Source organism: Beta vulgaris, chromosome 9 (assembly GCF_026745355.1).
Source record: "Beta vulgaris subsp. vulgaris cultivar EL10 chromosome 9, EL10.2, whole genome shotgun sequence".
NCBI lineage: Eukaryota > Viridiplantae > Streptophyta > Magnoliopsida > Caryophyllales > Amaranthaceae > Beta > Beta vulgaris.
In genome coordinates, this window is record NC_079210.1 from 22,488,471 (window position 1) to 22,503,541 (window position 15,071).

The 15,071-nt window shown below is 37.0% G+C and overlaps 1 protein-coding gene and 1 long non-coding RNA gene across 6 annotated transcripts; both read right to left on the minus strand.

The window, feature by feature from the left end:
* Positions 1-779: 779 nt before the first annotated feature.
* On the minus strand, positions 780-4,808 carry LOC125493457 (uncharacterized). Of its 5 annotated transcripts, none has more exons than XR_008967766.1 (7): positions 4,460-4,808; positions 3,356-3,774; positions 3,109-3,267; positions 2,643-3,003; positions 2,466-2,557; positions 1,535-2,385; positions 780-1,323 (listed from the first exon to the last, which is right to left on the minus strand). It is a non-coding gene; the product is annotated as an uncharacterized LOC125493457 (long non-coding RNA). The 5 variants fall into 5 exon arrangements; XR_007270027.2 differs by lacking the exon at positions 4,460-4,808 and having other exon boundaries at positions 1,535-2,066; positions 2,265-2,385; positions 3,356-4,418; XR_008967765.1 differs by lacking the exon at positions 4,460-4,808 and having other exon boundaries at positions 1,535-1,626; positions 1,987-2,385; positions 3,356-4,417.
* A 6,812-nt stretch (positions 4,809-11,620) lies between these two features.
* Positions 11,621-14,710, minus strand: LOC104903040 (G-type lectin S-receptor-like serine/threonine-protein kinase At2g19130). The gene has a single exon (XM_010691013.4). The coding sequence runs from the start codon at positions 14,380-14,382 to the stop codon at positions 11,887-11,889; it is 2,496 nt and encodes an 831-aa protein (XP_010689315.2). The 5' UTR covers positions 14,383-14,710; the 3' UTR covers positions 11,621-11,886.
* Between the last annotated feature and the right edge of the window lie 361 nt (positions 14,711-15,071).

Sequence of the window (15,071 nt, forward strand, 5' to 3'; positions counted from 1 at the left end):
TTTACAAAGCGTATTTTTGAGAAAAAGGGTTTGAGTGAACTCTTGTAAGTGTGAGAAGCTTTGAGTGAAGCAAGAGAAAGAGAAAGAGAAAGAGAAAGGAACTTCTAGTGAAGTTTGAGAGGAACGACAATTGAGGGAACTGTTGTTGGGAACTTGAGTTGAGTGACTTAAGTTGAGAATCGAGAGAAAAGTAATAGGTTGTAATCATAGTTGTTTTGGCCTATTATAGTGGAAATTAAAGTTGTGTGAAAATCCCTTGTGGTCGAGGTTGTTTCTTCCTACTAGGCCTAGGAAGTTTTTCCTCGCTAAATCTCTCGTGTTCCCATTGTTTGTTCCCAAGTTTACTTTTAATTCCGCAAAAAGTATACACTAGTGGAAAAAACATCAAGTGCTCCGGTTAAAAACCGTACAAGTGCTCCGTATTTGACCCGTAGCAGACGTCATACGAGCACTTGAGCATTTATCAAGTGCTCCGGTTGAAAACCGGAGCACTTAGATTCACAAGTGCTCCGGTTGTATTAAAAACCGGAGCACTTGTGAATATTATATGCTCAAAATAATTCAAGTGCTCCGGTTGATAAGAAAAAACGGGAGCACTTGTGAATCAAGTGCTCCGGTTTTTTCTTATCAACCGGAGCACTTGGCTTTTTTTTTTTTTGAAAAAAAAAAAACCACTGCTACTGCCAGCATGCAAGCTAGCAGCAGCCAGTAGGCATCCTCCCATCACTCCTTGTAACAACGACAGTTCCAACCTATTAGTAACAAACGACTAAATCGACTAAATCAATATCCAACAGTCGGTACCTTCTATCTTATATACTTACATATTAGCTGCCACCTTGGTATAACAAATTCCTTCAAAGAATTATCAAGGTATCAAGTATAATTATCCCAGGCTTAAGTATGGAATCAGAACCTGTGCGACAAGCCTAAAACTTCAATCAAAACTGTTTGAGCTTTAACCCAAATAACATTGAAAACAAACACGCTTCTAATCACCAAAATTACGAATACATAATTGAAAGGGATGGGGCAAAAATCTAAACACCGAAAATGTACCCTCTTTTCCTAAAAAATTCCGAGCTGCATATATAGAGAACTAAAACCTTCTGTATCATCTCTCTCGACTATTGTTGACTACAAGAAAAGAAACAAGATTTACTTAGCAGATGCAACCACCTTCTTTGAACCCTCTCCGGCTTTCTTGTCTGAATCAGCAGCCTTTCGCTTGTCCTTCCTTTCTCGGTTCTTTAGAGAAGTCATATGAGCTTTGAGAATGGTGGCATATGATGCTTGAAAGCGCTAGTGTTCCTTAGGACCCACCTGACAGAAAATTAAAGTTGAAAATTTTGTGAGAGCCCATACATATTCATATACATGGAAGTAAACTTATGGAAATCTCATACATTGATAAGATAGATCTAATCAACAAGATCCCATATCGGTGAGAGCTCATACATGGTCAAAGTTTGTAACATTTAATATTAGAAAAGTACGTTTCTGTGCATTAACGATGAAGTCAAAACAAACTGACCTGGGCTCTGTGTCGCATGTGTACACCCCATGCCAATTGCCACTACTTCAGGTGTAATGTGTTACTGATACTAATCACAATGGAAATAGGCCCTATATAGTATATATACTGGAGCTTGAATTATATCATCCATTGTCTATTTTTTTTATGGGATGCATTGTCTAATTATTATAAACAGGGACATAGCAGCTTAGAGGACTTTCCTGTTTCCCAATTACCGCATTCAGTTTTAGCAGAAAATTGGCACGAGGAAATTCGTTATTTTTGTTGGCTTAAATTTACACAGGAAAACCAAGAATGCAATTGCACTATGATTTATAAAGTAACTGAATAACTCCAAAACAGGGGGAAAAAAACCAATTGCATTATCAAATAAACCAGATTTAAAAACACACAACTGCTAAATGCCTAACCGCATTCAAACATCATGTTCTTATAGGAAATTTATTCACCTGGAAAATCACTTTTTTACTGTTCATAGTGATATCACGACTTGCTTTGACCGCTTTTTCTCTCTTCTCATTCTACAAAACTTTCAAGTCAACTAATAACTCGTCAAACACGTTATAATCTGGAAAAGTGATATAAATCAGGAAATATGCAACAATAATTAAAACAGCATTAATAACAGGAACTATATATTATATGCAAAGATTATTCGATACATACAGAAAAAGGTATCGAACGAATTTCCAAGATTTAAAAACGCATCAAAGTATTGAATTATTACCAAAAACTAACTGCCGGAAAGAGAACGAATTTCCAAGTTTGCAGCCTCTCCCCAAATTAGAAGATAAAGTGCTATATACAATAGTTTATATTGTTGGGCTTCCCGTTTACCATAGGGTAACCTGCAGACAAGTTACTTTCTTTAGCATCTGCTCCAAAAAAAGTTAAGCAGAACAGTTGAAGCACGTTGGCATTCACTCACCGGATGTTACTTTTTTTTACTAGGAATTTGCACCACTTTGTGTAATTTTTAAAGAACTTTTTCATCAGTCCATCCAATGCACCATCTGCGAACTTCATAAAAAGAGACAATTTATTTCATTCTGTTGTATGCTCAAAAATTGTTGTCTTTTAGAAACGAAAAGTAGGCCAGAAGTACCTGCAGCACTGATGTTAGCTTGTGACTCTGTCGGATGTGGGTGTTTGCAAGAAGTAGAATTAGATGCTCCCTCTGGTTGGCAACATTCCTTGTCTGATAGTCGTAGAAAATTATGAATGCCCAATTTAGAGATCCTCCAGTAGAAATTAGAGACCAATATTTGGTCATTATACTAGTCATACATTCATAACTACTGTAGAACAAAACATTTGATAGACATTATTACAAGTACCTTAAACCCGAAGATAAAGCCTAGCCAGTCAAATATGTCAAAAGATCATTTGGAAGATTTGAGCTTCTTGAATTCATCCATGAACGGCAAGCCACGAATATTGCGTACAGCTGCAACTGCAACCTTGATCTGCAGAAAATTTTCAGTTTAGCTTAACATACTTTTAGCTGACATATCTGGAAGCATCCTAGTGAAAACTCATAAAAAACCATCTAATGATAGGATATGACTTACCCCATGTTCCTCATCCTTCACCACCCTCTTTCCTCTTAATTTCTTTAGACGAACAAAGATGTTCTTCTCTGGTTGATCACCTTGAGATTTTTTTCCACAAAGAAGAAATCATGATCATCAACGTGCATTGGTCAACCTATTCAAAAACAGTTAGGCGACCTGCATGCATATAATCACAAAAATTGTTCGAGCCCAATGGTAGTTAAGAATGCAGTAGTAATTAGGAGTAAGTGAACTTCTGTTTCACCAAAAGTACTCGTTCAAATCATCATAGTTTCTCCATTTAGAACGATCAGCAGTTCCATTTTTGCTTTTCTCAGCTTCCTGGAATATATAAATGTTAATAGATTAAGATAAAGAATTGAGAGTTAAAAAAACTCAAATAGAATTTAAGTCCAAGCACCTCAGATATAACCCGGTAAAATGGGCTGACAACTTTGGTAAGAAATGAGTCGTTATCATTCCCTCCTCCATATACTGGCATGACCTTCTCCCATGTCATCAAGCTAACAGCATTAGTTAACATGCTATGCAACTCATATGCCATCTGAACAAGACATAAAATTTCAAAAATTGAGTTACATCATCTATAGACAGGACATATCAGTTTTAAACAAATACATGCATTACCTTATAGCTGATCTTCTGTTTACAAACCTAGATCAACTAAATTAAACAAAAGAGGGGATGAGTCGGACAATATCATTGAATTGATCATCATACAAGTCAAAAGGAAATCAAATTGCTGGAATGGCACGCATGACAATTTATCATGTAAATGAAGTAGAAAAACTGACAGCACAAGAAATACATAAAACCTAATGACTTTATAACTTCATTGTGGTTTCGATACGATATAACGGCACTAATAGAGAAATCGTCAAAGCTTTTCTGCAATAATACAGAAAGACGATCACATTGTAATTTCTTCAAAGTAGACAATAATAGAAAATTTTGACAGGCACCAGAATACAGAAGAATACCTCCAGGTAATTTACATTACTAACAACAATTCACTCAAATTCACATTTCAGTGAATGTACTTTGCTTAGAATTCATATCCGAACTGATCAAACACTAAAAATAACAAGAAATCGATAGAAGAGCAGAGCTGGGGTTTGACATGTGAGGAGAAACTTCATAGATACGTAGTTACCTCTAGCATCTTCTGCAGAAAACGTAGGGGGAGGTCAAATGATTGCGCAGGTAGTCAGGTACAATTTCGACAACAAAGAGAAGATCAAAACCTAAACCTTAGATCTTAAAGTAAGTCAAATTCGATTCAAACACGATCGCAATAATCTCGCAAAAACCCTAGAAATCGAGAAAAATAGATTAAAAAGAAATTTACCTGCCACCGTGAGAGAAGGAGAAGAGGATGTTGGTTGTGTCTGTCACTCCATCATCAAGGAGTCGTGGTGATCGTCCGCCGTGACGTCGTCTGCTCTCGCATTAGGGTTTTGGGTTGGGTCTTGGGAAGAGGGCGATGTGTGAATGAGAGATACGAGAGTGACGAGGGAATTGGGATGGGTTTTCGTTTGCTGGTTGTTTCCATCACAATCCGGGAAACCGAAGAGGGGACCCCATGAATGGAAGAGGGAAGATGGAAGGAGAGAGACTGAGAGAGATAAAGAGAGGGGTTCAAGTTCTGGGAAGAGAGTAAATGCGGGTGCAACACTTAGAAGGAGGGAGTTTTGGGCCCAAAAAAATACTCTAGTGCTCCGTTTTTCGGTCCAATCAGAGCACTTGAGGTCCTTTTTTATTTTTCAAAAAGAAACGAAGATCATGTGCTCCGTTTTCAAACTCAACCCAAGCACTTGATAAGTAGCACAAGCATTTTTTTCCACTAGTGATAGCTTATTCTCTCACTATAATTCACCCTCCCCTCTTATAGTGCTCATATTATACAACAAGAGTATTATAAAATTGGGGTGTATATGATGAAAATTATGAAAATTATGAAAATGAATGGGTAGGGGAGGAAAATGAATGGGTAGCACCCTGCGAAAGCATTCAACAAAGATGTGTTCCGTTCCTCGACTTTATTAGAGTTAGTCCATAGTGACTTAGGTGACTTTAAGAACTCCATGAGTAGGGAAGGAAAGAAATATTACATTACTTTTGTTGATGACTTTTCACGTTATACTAAGGCTTATTTATTGAGTTTTAAGGATGAGGCTGAAGATAAATTTCTAATCTATAAAGCCGAAGTTGAGAACCAATTGGACCTTAAGATTAAAAGGGTGAGATCATATAGGGGTGGAGAATATGATGGAATTTCCCTTAAGAAATTTTGTGAGTCTAATGGGATTATTCATGAGGTTACATCTCCTTATACCCCAAAACAGAATGAAATAGCTGAGCGGAATAATAGAACTCTTAAAGATATAGTGAATGCAATGCTTATTAGTTCAGGTATGCCTACTAACATGTGGAGGTGAGGCTATCCTTTCTGCTTATTATGTTCTTAATCGAGTTCCCCATAAGAAGTTAGATAAGACTCCCTATGAATTGTGGAAAGGCTTCAAGCCAAATTTGGGTTACCTCGGAGTGTGGGGGTGTTTGGGGAAGATAGGAATTTCTGACTTTCAAAGAAGTAAGATTGGACCTAAGACTGTAGATGGTATCTTTATTGGTTATGCTTCTAACAGTGTTGCATATAGACTCATTCTTAAAGATGCATCTGGTTTTGGTCCTATTAGAGAGTCAGGAGATGTTGAATTCTTTGAGCATGTTTTTCCTATGAAAGTTAGTTTACAATCATGCTTACCTGCTGCATCTTCTTCAACTTTGCATCGTAACATTGCATCATCTAGTGAGACCTTGGAACCTAGAAGGAGTAAGAGAGCTAGAATTAAGTCTAGTTTCGGACCTGATTTTATTACTATCTTTCTAGCTGAGAAAGAGTGCTTAGATGAGCAAGATGTCACGTTTGTATTAGAAGAGAACCCGAGAGCCTATGCTCAGGTCATGAGATCGGTAGACTCAAGTTTTTTGTTAGAGGCTATTAACAATGAAATAGAGTTTATTATGAGTGATAATACTTGGATTTTGTCAGACCTTCCTAGAGGCTGTAAGGCCCTAGTAGGTGGATCTTTACAAGGAAATGCAAGCTTGATGGGTCCTTAGACAAGTATAAGGCTAGACTTGTAATTGGAGGGCATCGCCAAAAGTAAGATTCATACTTCTTTTGTAACGCCGCGACAAATTACATAACCTTAATCGTCAGCGGAAGCATAACTTAAGTTTGTGGGTTACGACCCACATATAAATAATACTTGTTTATCCATCAACATAATATCCTAAAACCTCATAGAATCAGACATAATCTCCATAACGCAGTATAATAGTGATCCACAACTGTTCTTCCATACCTAAAACATAAAACAAACCGTCATGAGCCAAGGCTTAGTAACATACTACTCTAACAACGTAAATTCATTTCACGTCATTTTATTTATAAATAGGGAGGAGAGAATAAGTAAAACTATTTCACAAACATATCATAACATGTTACATTATCTTCTTTATCATGTTCATCATCATATATCTTTTACTTTGGTAACTTATCTAGTACAATAGAAGGGACGTCTCCCCAGAACATAGTAACATTGTAAATGGAAGGCATCTACCCGAGGACAAAAGCCCTCACTAAACGGAAGGTGGCGTTAATGCCCAAAAATGCGCGGTGCCACCCGAGGACAATAGCCCTCATTAAACGGAAGGTGCTTAACCGGCCGGAAGGTATGCACGACCAAGGATAATGGGATACTTGCCAAGAACTGTCTTTCACTTGAATTTATCATGTTTCATTTCTTTTAAGCATATCATCATCATCATCGTGAATAATTATATTCTTTTCATTTCATCATAACATCATCATCATCATTTCATAGCATCATATCATCATAACCATCATAAAATATTTCATTTCCCGCCATCCATATATATAAAACATAATATTAATCATGATCATAAAACACACTTTGAAGGGGAATGCGGGTGTTAGCAGTAGACGTTACCTGAATTCCTGCTTACCAACCTTGATAGCCGGGGAAGGCTTGTAATATTCTTTATCTTCTTTAATCTAATCAAGAATAATTTTATTAATGAACGTCTCGTATTTAGCTTTTTAGCCTAAATATTAGTTAGCGCTTATTAAGGTCATAACATTCGTTATAACGTCATATAGGTCTCATTAAAGGTCGTTATTATCTTAATCGTTAACAACTTCTTCAGGTGACTCTTTAACAACTAATAAGTGCAATAACTCATTTACTTATACTTTTAGAATTATCGAAGCATCGTACTTAAAGTTATATTATTACGTATTATATAACCATTCGAAAACATATTATTATAAGAGTCCATAGTTAATCATCTATTACTAAATTAATTAAGTTTATTGATATACTATAACCATTAACATTATTTTAATATTATTTAATCACATAAAACTAGTAGGATTAGTGGGGTAATAATAAATTAAAGTCGTATTACAAATAACAAGCTCAATAGGTTAGTTTTAATTAGTTTCAAACAACTCAACTTTATTTAGTACTCATGAAATATAGCTATAAATTTTAGGAATCAAGTTAAGTGGTTTAATTTAAACTAACTAAATCAGTCCTTTAAAACAAGTAAAAATCATATTTTTGCCCAACAACAAAATAAATCAGCTTTATATAAATTCTTAAGTTTTAGTCCAAAGGTGTTCTTTTAGGCCCAAAACAAATGCTAGCTAGTAAAGATTATTGGGCTAGAATTAGTATATAGGAAATCAGAACTTTTAAAAGAAATAAAACGTAAGAGGTCGTTACCTCTACTACTAGAGCAGGGACGACGAAGATCAAGGTGGAGGGGTCCGGCTCTGGTGGACAGCGGAAAACAACGGCGCTCTCCGGCGCGTTGGTTGTCGGTGGTCTGCGCGTGCTGCTGGGCGCGACGAAGGAGAGGGGCAAGAACGAAGAGCGCGACGAAGGAGAGAGAAAACGCGAGGCTGCTGGTGGCCGGCGGAGCTCCAACGAGCGACGACCGAGGCAGCGCGACTGAGCGCGGCGCAGGTGTCGTGCGAGGTGGCAGATGGTGTGATGGTGGTGTTGGTAACCCGAAACAGAGGAGAGAGGGAAAATATGGGTTTTTTTTTTGGGTTTTCTTTGGGTCACATTTTCCGACGAGTTGTGAATGAAAAATCTGATTAGTTCATAGGTGGTGGTGAGGTGAGATGACAATTGTTGTTGATGGTGTTCTTGGTGAGAGATTTCCATGGCTATTTATAGTGAGATTGAGAACACAAAATCAGTGGTTGGGAGGGAGAAAATAGGAGTAATTAATCTGATTTTTTGACATGAAGAAGCTAAGGTGATGGATTGGTGGCAGGATTTTGACAGAGGAAGAAGGAGGGAGTGTCTTGGCATGTTTGCCAAGTGGCCATGGAAGGGTGAAGAAGAAGGCTAAGTTATTCTATAGTTGACCATGGAAGCTTTTATTTTTCCTTTTTATTTTGTAACCAAAAATCAGAAATTTTGCTCCACACTTTCACTCTAAACGTGGCTTTATAAGATTTTGGTGAAACTTGGGTATTTTTACTTTAGTGATTTAACAACGACAACTAACCTTCTTGTTTAACTCATAAAATATAAATTATCGTCATAAGTTATTAACACAATTTAAGTTGGTAAATTTTATATTGTAATTCTATAATCGTATTATTATACGTTGCTTAATTAGCGAAACGGTAAAATAAAACGTATTTTTACTACATATTATAATTAATTATTAACTTAACCACGTTTAAATTTTCAGGATATTACATCTTTGATACCTATTCTCCAGTGACCAAGGTAGCCACCATTAGAGCATTAATTGCACTTGCAACTATTCATGATTTAATTGTGTATCAAATGGATGTGAAAACTGCATTTTTGAATGGTGAGTTGAATGATGAGATCTTTATATGTAGCAACCTGAAGGATGTGAGGTTCCTGGTCAAGAGGACAAGGTATGCAAGCTGATTAGATCTTTTTATAGTTTAAAACAAGAACCAAAACAACGGTATGATAAATTTTATCAAACTATTATTTCAAATGGCTTTTTGGTAAATGATTCCGATGCTTGTGTTTATTCCAAATTTGATGAGCTTGGTCGTGTTTTCATATGTCTATATGTAGATGATATGTTGATCTTTGGTAAGTCAAGAAGCTGAATGGATAGGGAGTTTGCTTGCTAATATTCCATTGTGGGGGAAGCCAACTCCATCAGTTTCTATGCGGTGTGAGTTGTGACTCGCAAGCAGCAATTGGGATAGCGAATAATCAAGTCTGTAATGGAAAAAGAAGGTATATTCGCTTAATGTTTTCTCACTCGAGTATGCAAATTCAGAGAGGAATATTGTTGATCCTCTCACCAAAGGCCCTTGTAGAAAAATGGTGTTGGAGTCAGCACAAGGAATGGGTTTAAAGCCTATTGTGGAGTGAATTGTGATGGATACCCTTCTTAGGAATTCCTAAGTTCAAAGGGTCAAACGAAATCACAAAAGAACTCAAGTTATTGTATACTACTACCATTCCTATTAATAAAAGTGATGTAATATTTTATTTTATCCTACTGTGATATGTGTAAGGTTGAGCATAGAGCTCTAAATAAGTTCATAGCCTTATTTGAGGTGGTTTGTGACTGTATAAACTTGATGAACTTACCTATGTGAATATGGGGGTTACGACCAATCCCCTATGAGATTCCGAAGGCTTAGGCTCTCTAGAGCATTCATGAGAATCCAGGCTAATTGTGGGGCACCTATATTACAATTGTGAGAACGTTTCTTGATTTGAAAAAGGTTGAGTGCGTAACTATGCTTTGCTAACTTTGTGAAAGGTTCAAAGAGAAATCTACCTCTTACGACAATAAGACATATGTATATGCCTGAGTGTCAATTCAAGTCCATGAGACATTGATACTTCAAAACATAGTATCTATTGCCCATATCATCTTTTTTCAACCCTGTTTATTTTTTATTTTCTTCTTTTGAATCATGTGGGGGATTGTTGGAGTTTATAAGAGTGTTTTCTTAGAAACTCAAAGTTTGCTTCAAGAAAATAAAAAGAGTCATTTGTCCCACATTGAAAGAATAAAAGGGAAGTGTAAAGGTTTATGACCATTACTCTTCCTCTACCCTTTGAGTTGTGTAGCAATGAGAATTTTAGTGGGTATGTGGTGATTAGAGTTACCACACGTGCGGCGCGCCCACCCAGACTGGGCCTTGGGGAATAAACTTAACTTAACTATCTTTTTGGGTCAATATTTTGTTAGATTAATGATCGTTTTTATTCAGTATTATATTAAGTTTCCATTTTTCCCCTTAATCTCTCCCTTAATGGTTTCGTTTTCCTAATTTCTCTCCATAATTGCTGCCATGATTCTCCCACTAAGTGACCATTTTTCCCATGATTTCAACCTTCTTTTGATTTCGTTCTAGTTTTCTCTCTCTATAAATACTGGCTTTTATTGTTTCATTGGAACACGGAAAATTACAATATCTTCTTCTCTCAGTTTTCCTTTCTCCTCTAATATTCTAGGTAATATATATTCAAGAACGCTCTCAATCTGTTTTTCTGCCAACACCTGAAACGCGGAAATCGTGTATCCCTAGAGGTTGATTGCTAAGAGTTTGTGTATTGTTACAGGGCAAATTCAACTTTAGGGTAGTGATTTTCTCACGCCACGGTTATTAGATAAGTTAATTATAGTTGTTACCAGTTTTCGTTCCTACAGATTTTACATAGTACTAATAGCATTACTTGCTCTTTCTTCTGCGCTTTGCATTTTCACGAGAGATCAAATCCAAATGTTATGTTAGGCCCCTGATCTTTGCTGCAGGCCTTGCTTTGTTATTCACTCTTTTAGTTAGCGTTATAAATACTTATAATTTCCACCATTAATCATAAACCAGAGTTAACTGTCATAACTGAATATATAATGGGTTTGATTCTGCCAAGAAAACCTATTGCTAATGTCTGCTTCAAAACGCATGGTTATATGAGTATGGACAGGTTGTATCTTTCCTTAACGATTCCAAGCTTGTCATTACATGAAGGTTCCTCCGCGATCAATGTTCTTGGTTCAGTTGATTAGAACCATCATAGCAGGAACAACAAACTTGGTTGCAGCATGGTATTTTCGAACACAGTCAAAAATATATGCCAAGACCAAGAGACCTCCCTACAGGAAGCACTTTGATATGTCCAAAAGGCAACGTATTCTTCAATGCATCATTTGTGATATGATTGGACCAAGAAGGATGTTTGGACCCTTGGGGAACTATGGGAATGTAAATTGCTTCTTCCTAGGAGGCCCAATAGGTCCTCTACTAGTATGCTTATTACATATAGCAATAACTCAAGTATAATAGGTTTAGATAACTAGAACATTAGTTACCTAAACTAACACATACTCTAGTTTCCTGAACATATCTAGTTTCCTGAACATACTAAACATACCATAAAACTTGCAGAACTAAAAGAAAAAAAATGAGTTTTTAATACATCCGGATTATTTTTTTTGGTAGTTACAGTATAGTAAAGGTAGCATCATACTACAATACAGAGTTCATCTCACATCTTTCTACACAGTAAAATTGAGACTAAATGAAAATATACTCTCCTATAATGCTCAATTTCTGTTGTTCGTTACTCTAAGACGTTGTCCATAGCACAAAAAGCTAAATTAATTATTTTAGCCTTGACTTACAAACTGTCTAGAAGTACAAGTCACTTATTCACCTTAGCCAACAGATGTGCGGCTCACAGTGGAGAGGCTGCTCTTGGTTACTGAAGATGTAGCTGAAGAAGTATTCTCTGTTTGTGAACTCTGGGTCAACGATGACTCAGTGTAGAACATTATACTGTCTTGGTTATCAACAAAAACCTGGAGAGACCTCGGCATGGGAGGCATATTTACATCCAAAACACCCTCAAGTATTTGAACCACCTGCCCCATTGATGGCCTTTGATTTTCATTGTCTTGGATGCACCAACACGCGAGCTTACATATTTTCATGACTTCTTGTTCATCAGCATTTCCTTCCAATCTAGGGTCTAATACATTAATGATATCTACTCCTTCAGCTACCTTGCTAGCAGCCCACTTGGGGAAGAACCTCAATGTACCATCTGCTGATTGTTCAGCGTTTCTACGACCCGATACGAGTTCAAAAAGCATCATACCGAAACTAAAAACATCAGCTTTTGCAGTTATTGCGACCCCTGAAATCCATTCAGGGGCAAGGTAGCCTCTAGTTCCTCTCATGGTGGTGAGTACCCGGCTAAAATCACGACCAACAAGTTTTGCCAACCCGAAATCTGCTACTTTTGGGCAAAACTCAGCATCAAGTAGTATGTTTTCTGGCTTTATGTCACAGTGAATGATGCAGTCCCTACATTTCTCATGTAGGTATGATAATCCCCTTGCTGTTCCTAGTGCAATTTGGTATCTTTTTGTCCAGTCCAAGAGTTCTGAAAGGTTGTTGCGGAAAAGACGGGATTCCAAAGACCCATTTGGCATATAATCATAAACTAATAGCTTCTCAGCCCCTTCTGAGCAGAACCCACAAAGCCGAACAAGATTAACATGCTGAATAGTCCCAATAGTGCTTACTTCTGTTCGAAATTGCTTCTCTCCTTGACTGAAACTTTCGAGCTTCTTCACAGCAATTACGGATGAATCTGGCAATGTCCCCTTAAAGACAGACCCAAACCCGCCTCCTCCTAACTTGTCAGAAAAATTCTTTGTGGCGGTTTTCAATGCCTTGTAACTGAAAGCAATAAGTGAACCTTCAACGCCCTTTGTTGAGCCGAGAGTTCGTGTTTTTCTCTTCCAAAATAGAGCGAAACTCAGGCTTAATAGGGCTAAGATGACAAGAACTGAACCACCCACAACAATACCAACAACCAATTTCTTCTTGCTCTTGTTTGGGAATTCAGCAGCTGCAAGCCTGAGAAAAAGAGTTCTACCTTTAGTGTCACCATCAGAAAGTTGCTGAATGTTCAAAAGATCTTCAAACCAAACTGAACAGCCACTACTATCATCAAATGCATAAGCACGGCAAGAGCAGTTATTCAAACAACTTGCTTTACAATCCTCAATGGTTGCGTCGTTTGAAGTTGAGAGACTTTGAGGCATTATGATATTGGAATACACATAAAAACGGTCCCCCTTGTTTTGAGAACTCGAACTTTCACACCTTAACGGAGCCTTCCGAAGACATCCTTTGGAGTAATCGTTCAACCCCCAGTCATCCCCCGAGTTAGGTACATACCCCTTCAAACAGTCGCAATATGGCAAAGAATTTTGATTGCAACTCCCATAAGCACCACAAAAAGCATATACTTCGCACTGTTGCTTGGGATTGGACCAAAACAAATTCCACTCTTGGGAATTTTCCAGCCATGTCAGTTGCTTGACCTGACCAGAAGTATCCATCACAAACCTCGATACAACCGTAGAATGATAAACACTATAAATGAAATAGCTTTCATTTTCATTATCAATATAACTGAAATTATAATTATAGCTCAACCTCATTTCAGGAACTTGACTAAAAATCTGCTCTTGATCATTCCAAGCTCCACTTGTCCAGTATTGTCGTGCTCTATTCCACATGATAACATACTGCTTACCCTTACGCTCAAGTTCAAGAGAGAAAAGACCAGGGGAAGGATCCTCTTTGTTCTTCCAGGATATAAGCCGCTGAGGTTGGTTTCTTGTTTTGTTAAAAATAAGCTTACCACCCGGAAGCCAAGTATCTGTAGGTTCATCAAAACTCTGCCAGAGCATCTCCTTGCTGCTGTTGCGACTAACCGTAAGCACCAAGTTTCCTGAATCATGTAAAACTGCTTCGACTGAATTGGAGGCTGCACTCAGTTTTGTGGACCAAATGGTTGATGAGTTTGATCCATTTGTAAGAACCAGATTCCCATATAAGATTTTAAGCTCATATGAGTGTTTATCATAAATGGGATTTTCTCGGTTCGCTACCCAAACTACAGTCTGCACAGAATATTTCTTGTACCAGATGCCTATGTAGTATCTGGAAGATCTCCTTGATGGGTTGAAGAATCCCAATTCAAACATACCCTCAGGTTTTGAAACTATGGTTTGATTACCTGAGATTGATTGGTTCACCGTAATTCTGTCTGTTCCAATAGAAAAAGGAGTTATCACAGATAAATAAAGTATGAGACAACAGAGCTTTAACCATGGATTATAGTTGTTTTCCATGGCTTCCCTCCAGAGGTGAAGAGTGAAACAAAAAATAAGTGTAAAAATTTTTCTTGTAATAAGTGGGTGTTGGATTTTTTTTTTCTTTCTTTTTGTTGTCCATATTTCCTAGTTAGAATAATTGACATATATGAAGCAAAAGAGTTTTCCCTAATTGCAACCCGCGTAGGACAAAAATTTTGTTTGTGACACAACAATCTGCATTGAATTTTTATACAATATTCATAAGTATTTACATAACATTTGTCATTTTTAAATAATATTGTACATTATCATAAAATATTTGTCATTAAATTTTGATCCAATCATATGAGAATCTGCATTCAAATTTTTGTACAATATTTGTAAGTATTTACATAACATTTGCCATTTTTTAGACATCATTAATACCTTGTTATAACATATTTATCATTAAAAAAAACTTTTTTTTATTTACAGTAATGCCATAGGTAAAACAAAATTTGTTCTTTCCATATTGGAACTAGGAACTTTCTCATAAATGGTTCAACATCATTAATTGTTTGTGGTATGCCGAAAAGTCAAGATAGAGACTTACCGCATTTGGAACGCTAATGGCAGCAAAGACGAGTAGCTGTTGACTCCACGGCACAAAGGATGTTTGAAAAATCAATATTTTAGCAACTTTTATGGTTTTTGGCTTTTTGCCCAACATTTTACATCTATTTTGA

Coding starts and splice junctions, on each gene's coding strand:
- LOC104903040 (XM_010691013.4), bottom strand. CDS start 14,382: ATGGAAAACAACTATAATCCATGGTTAAAGCTCTGTTGTCTCATACTT.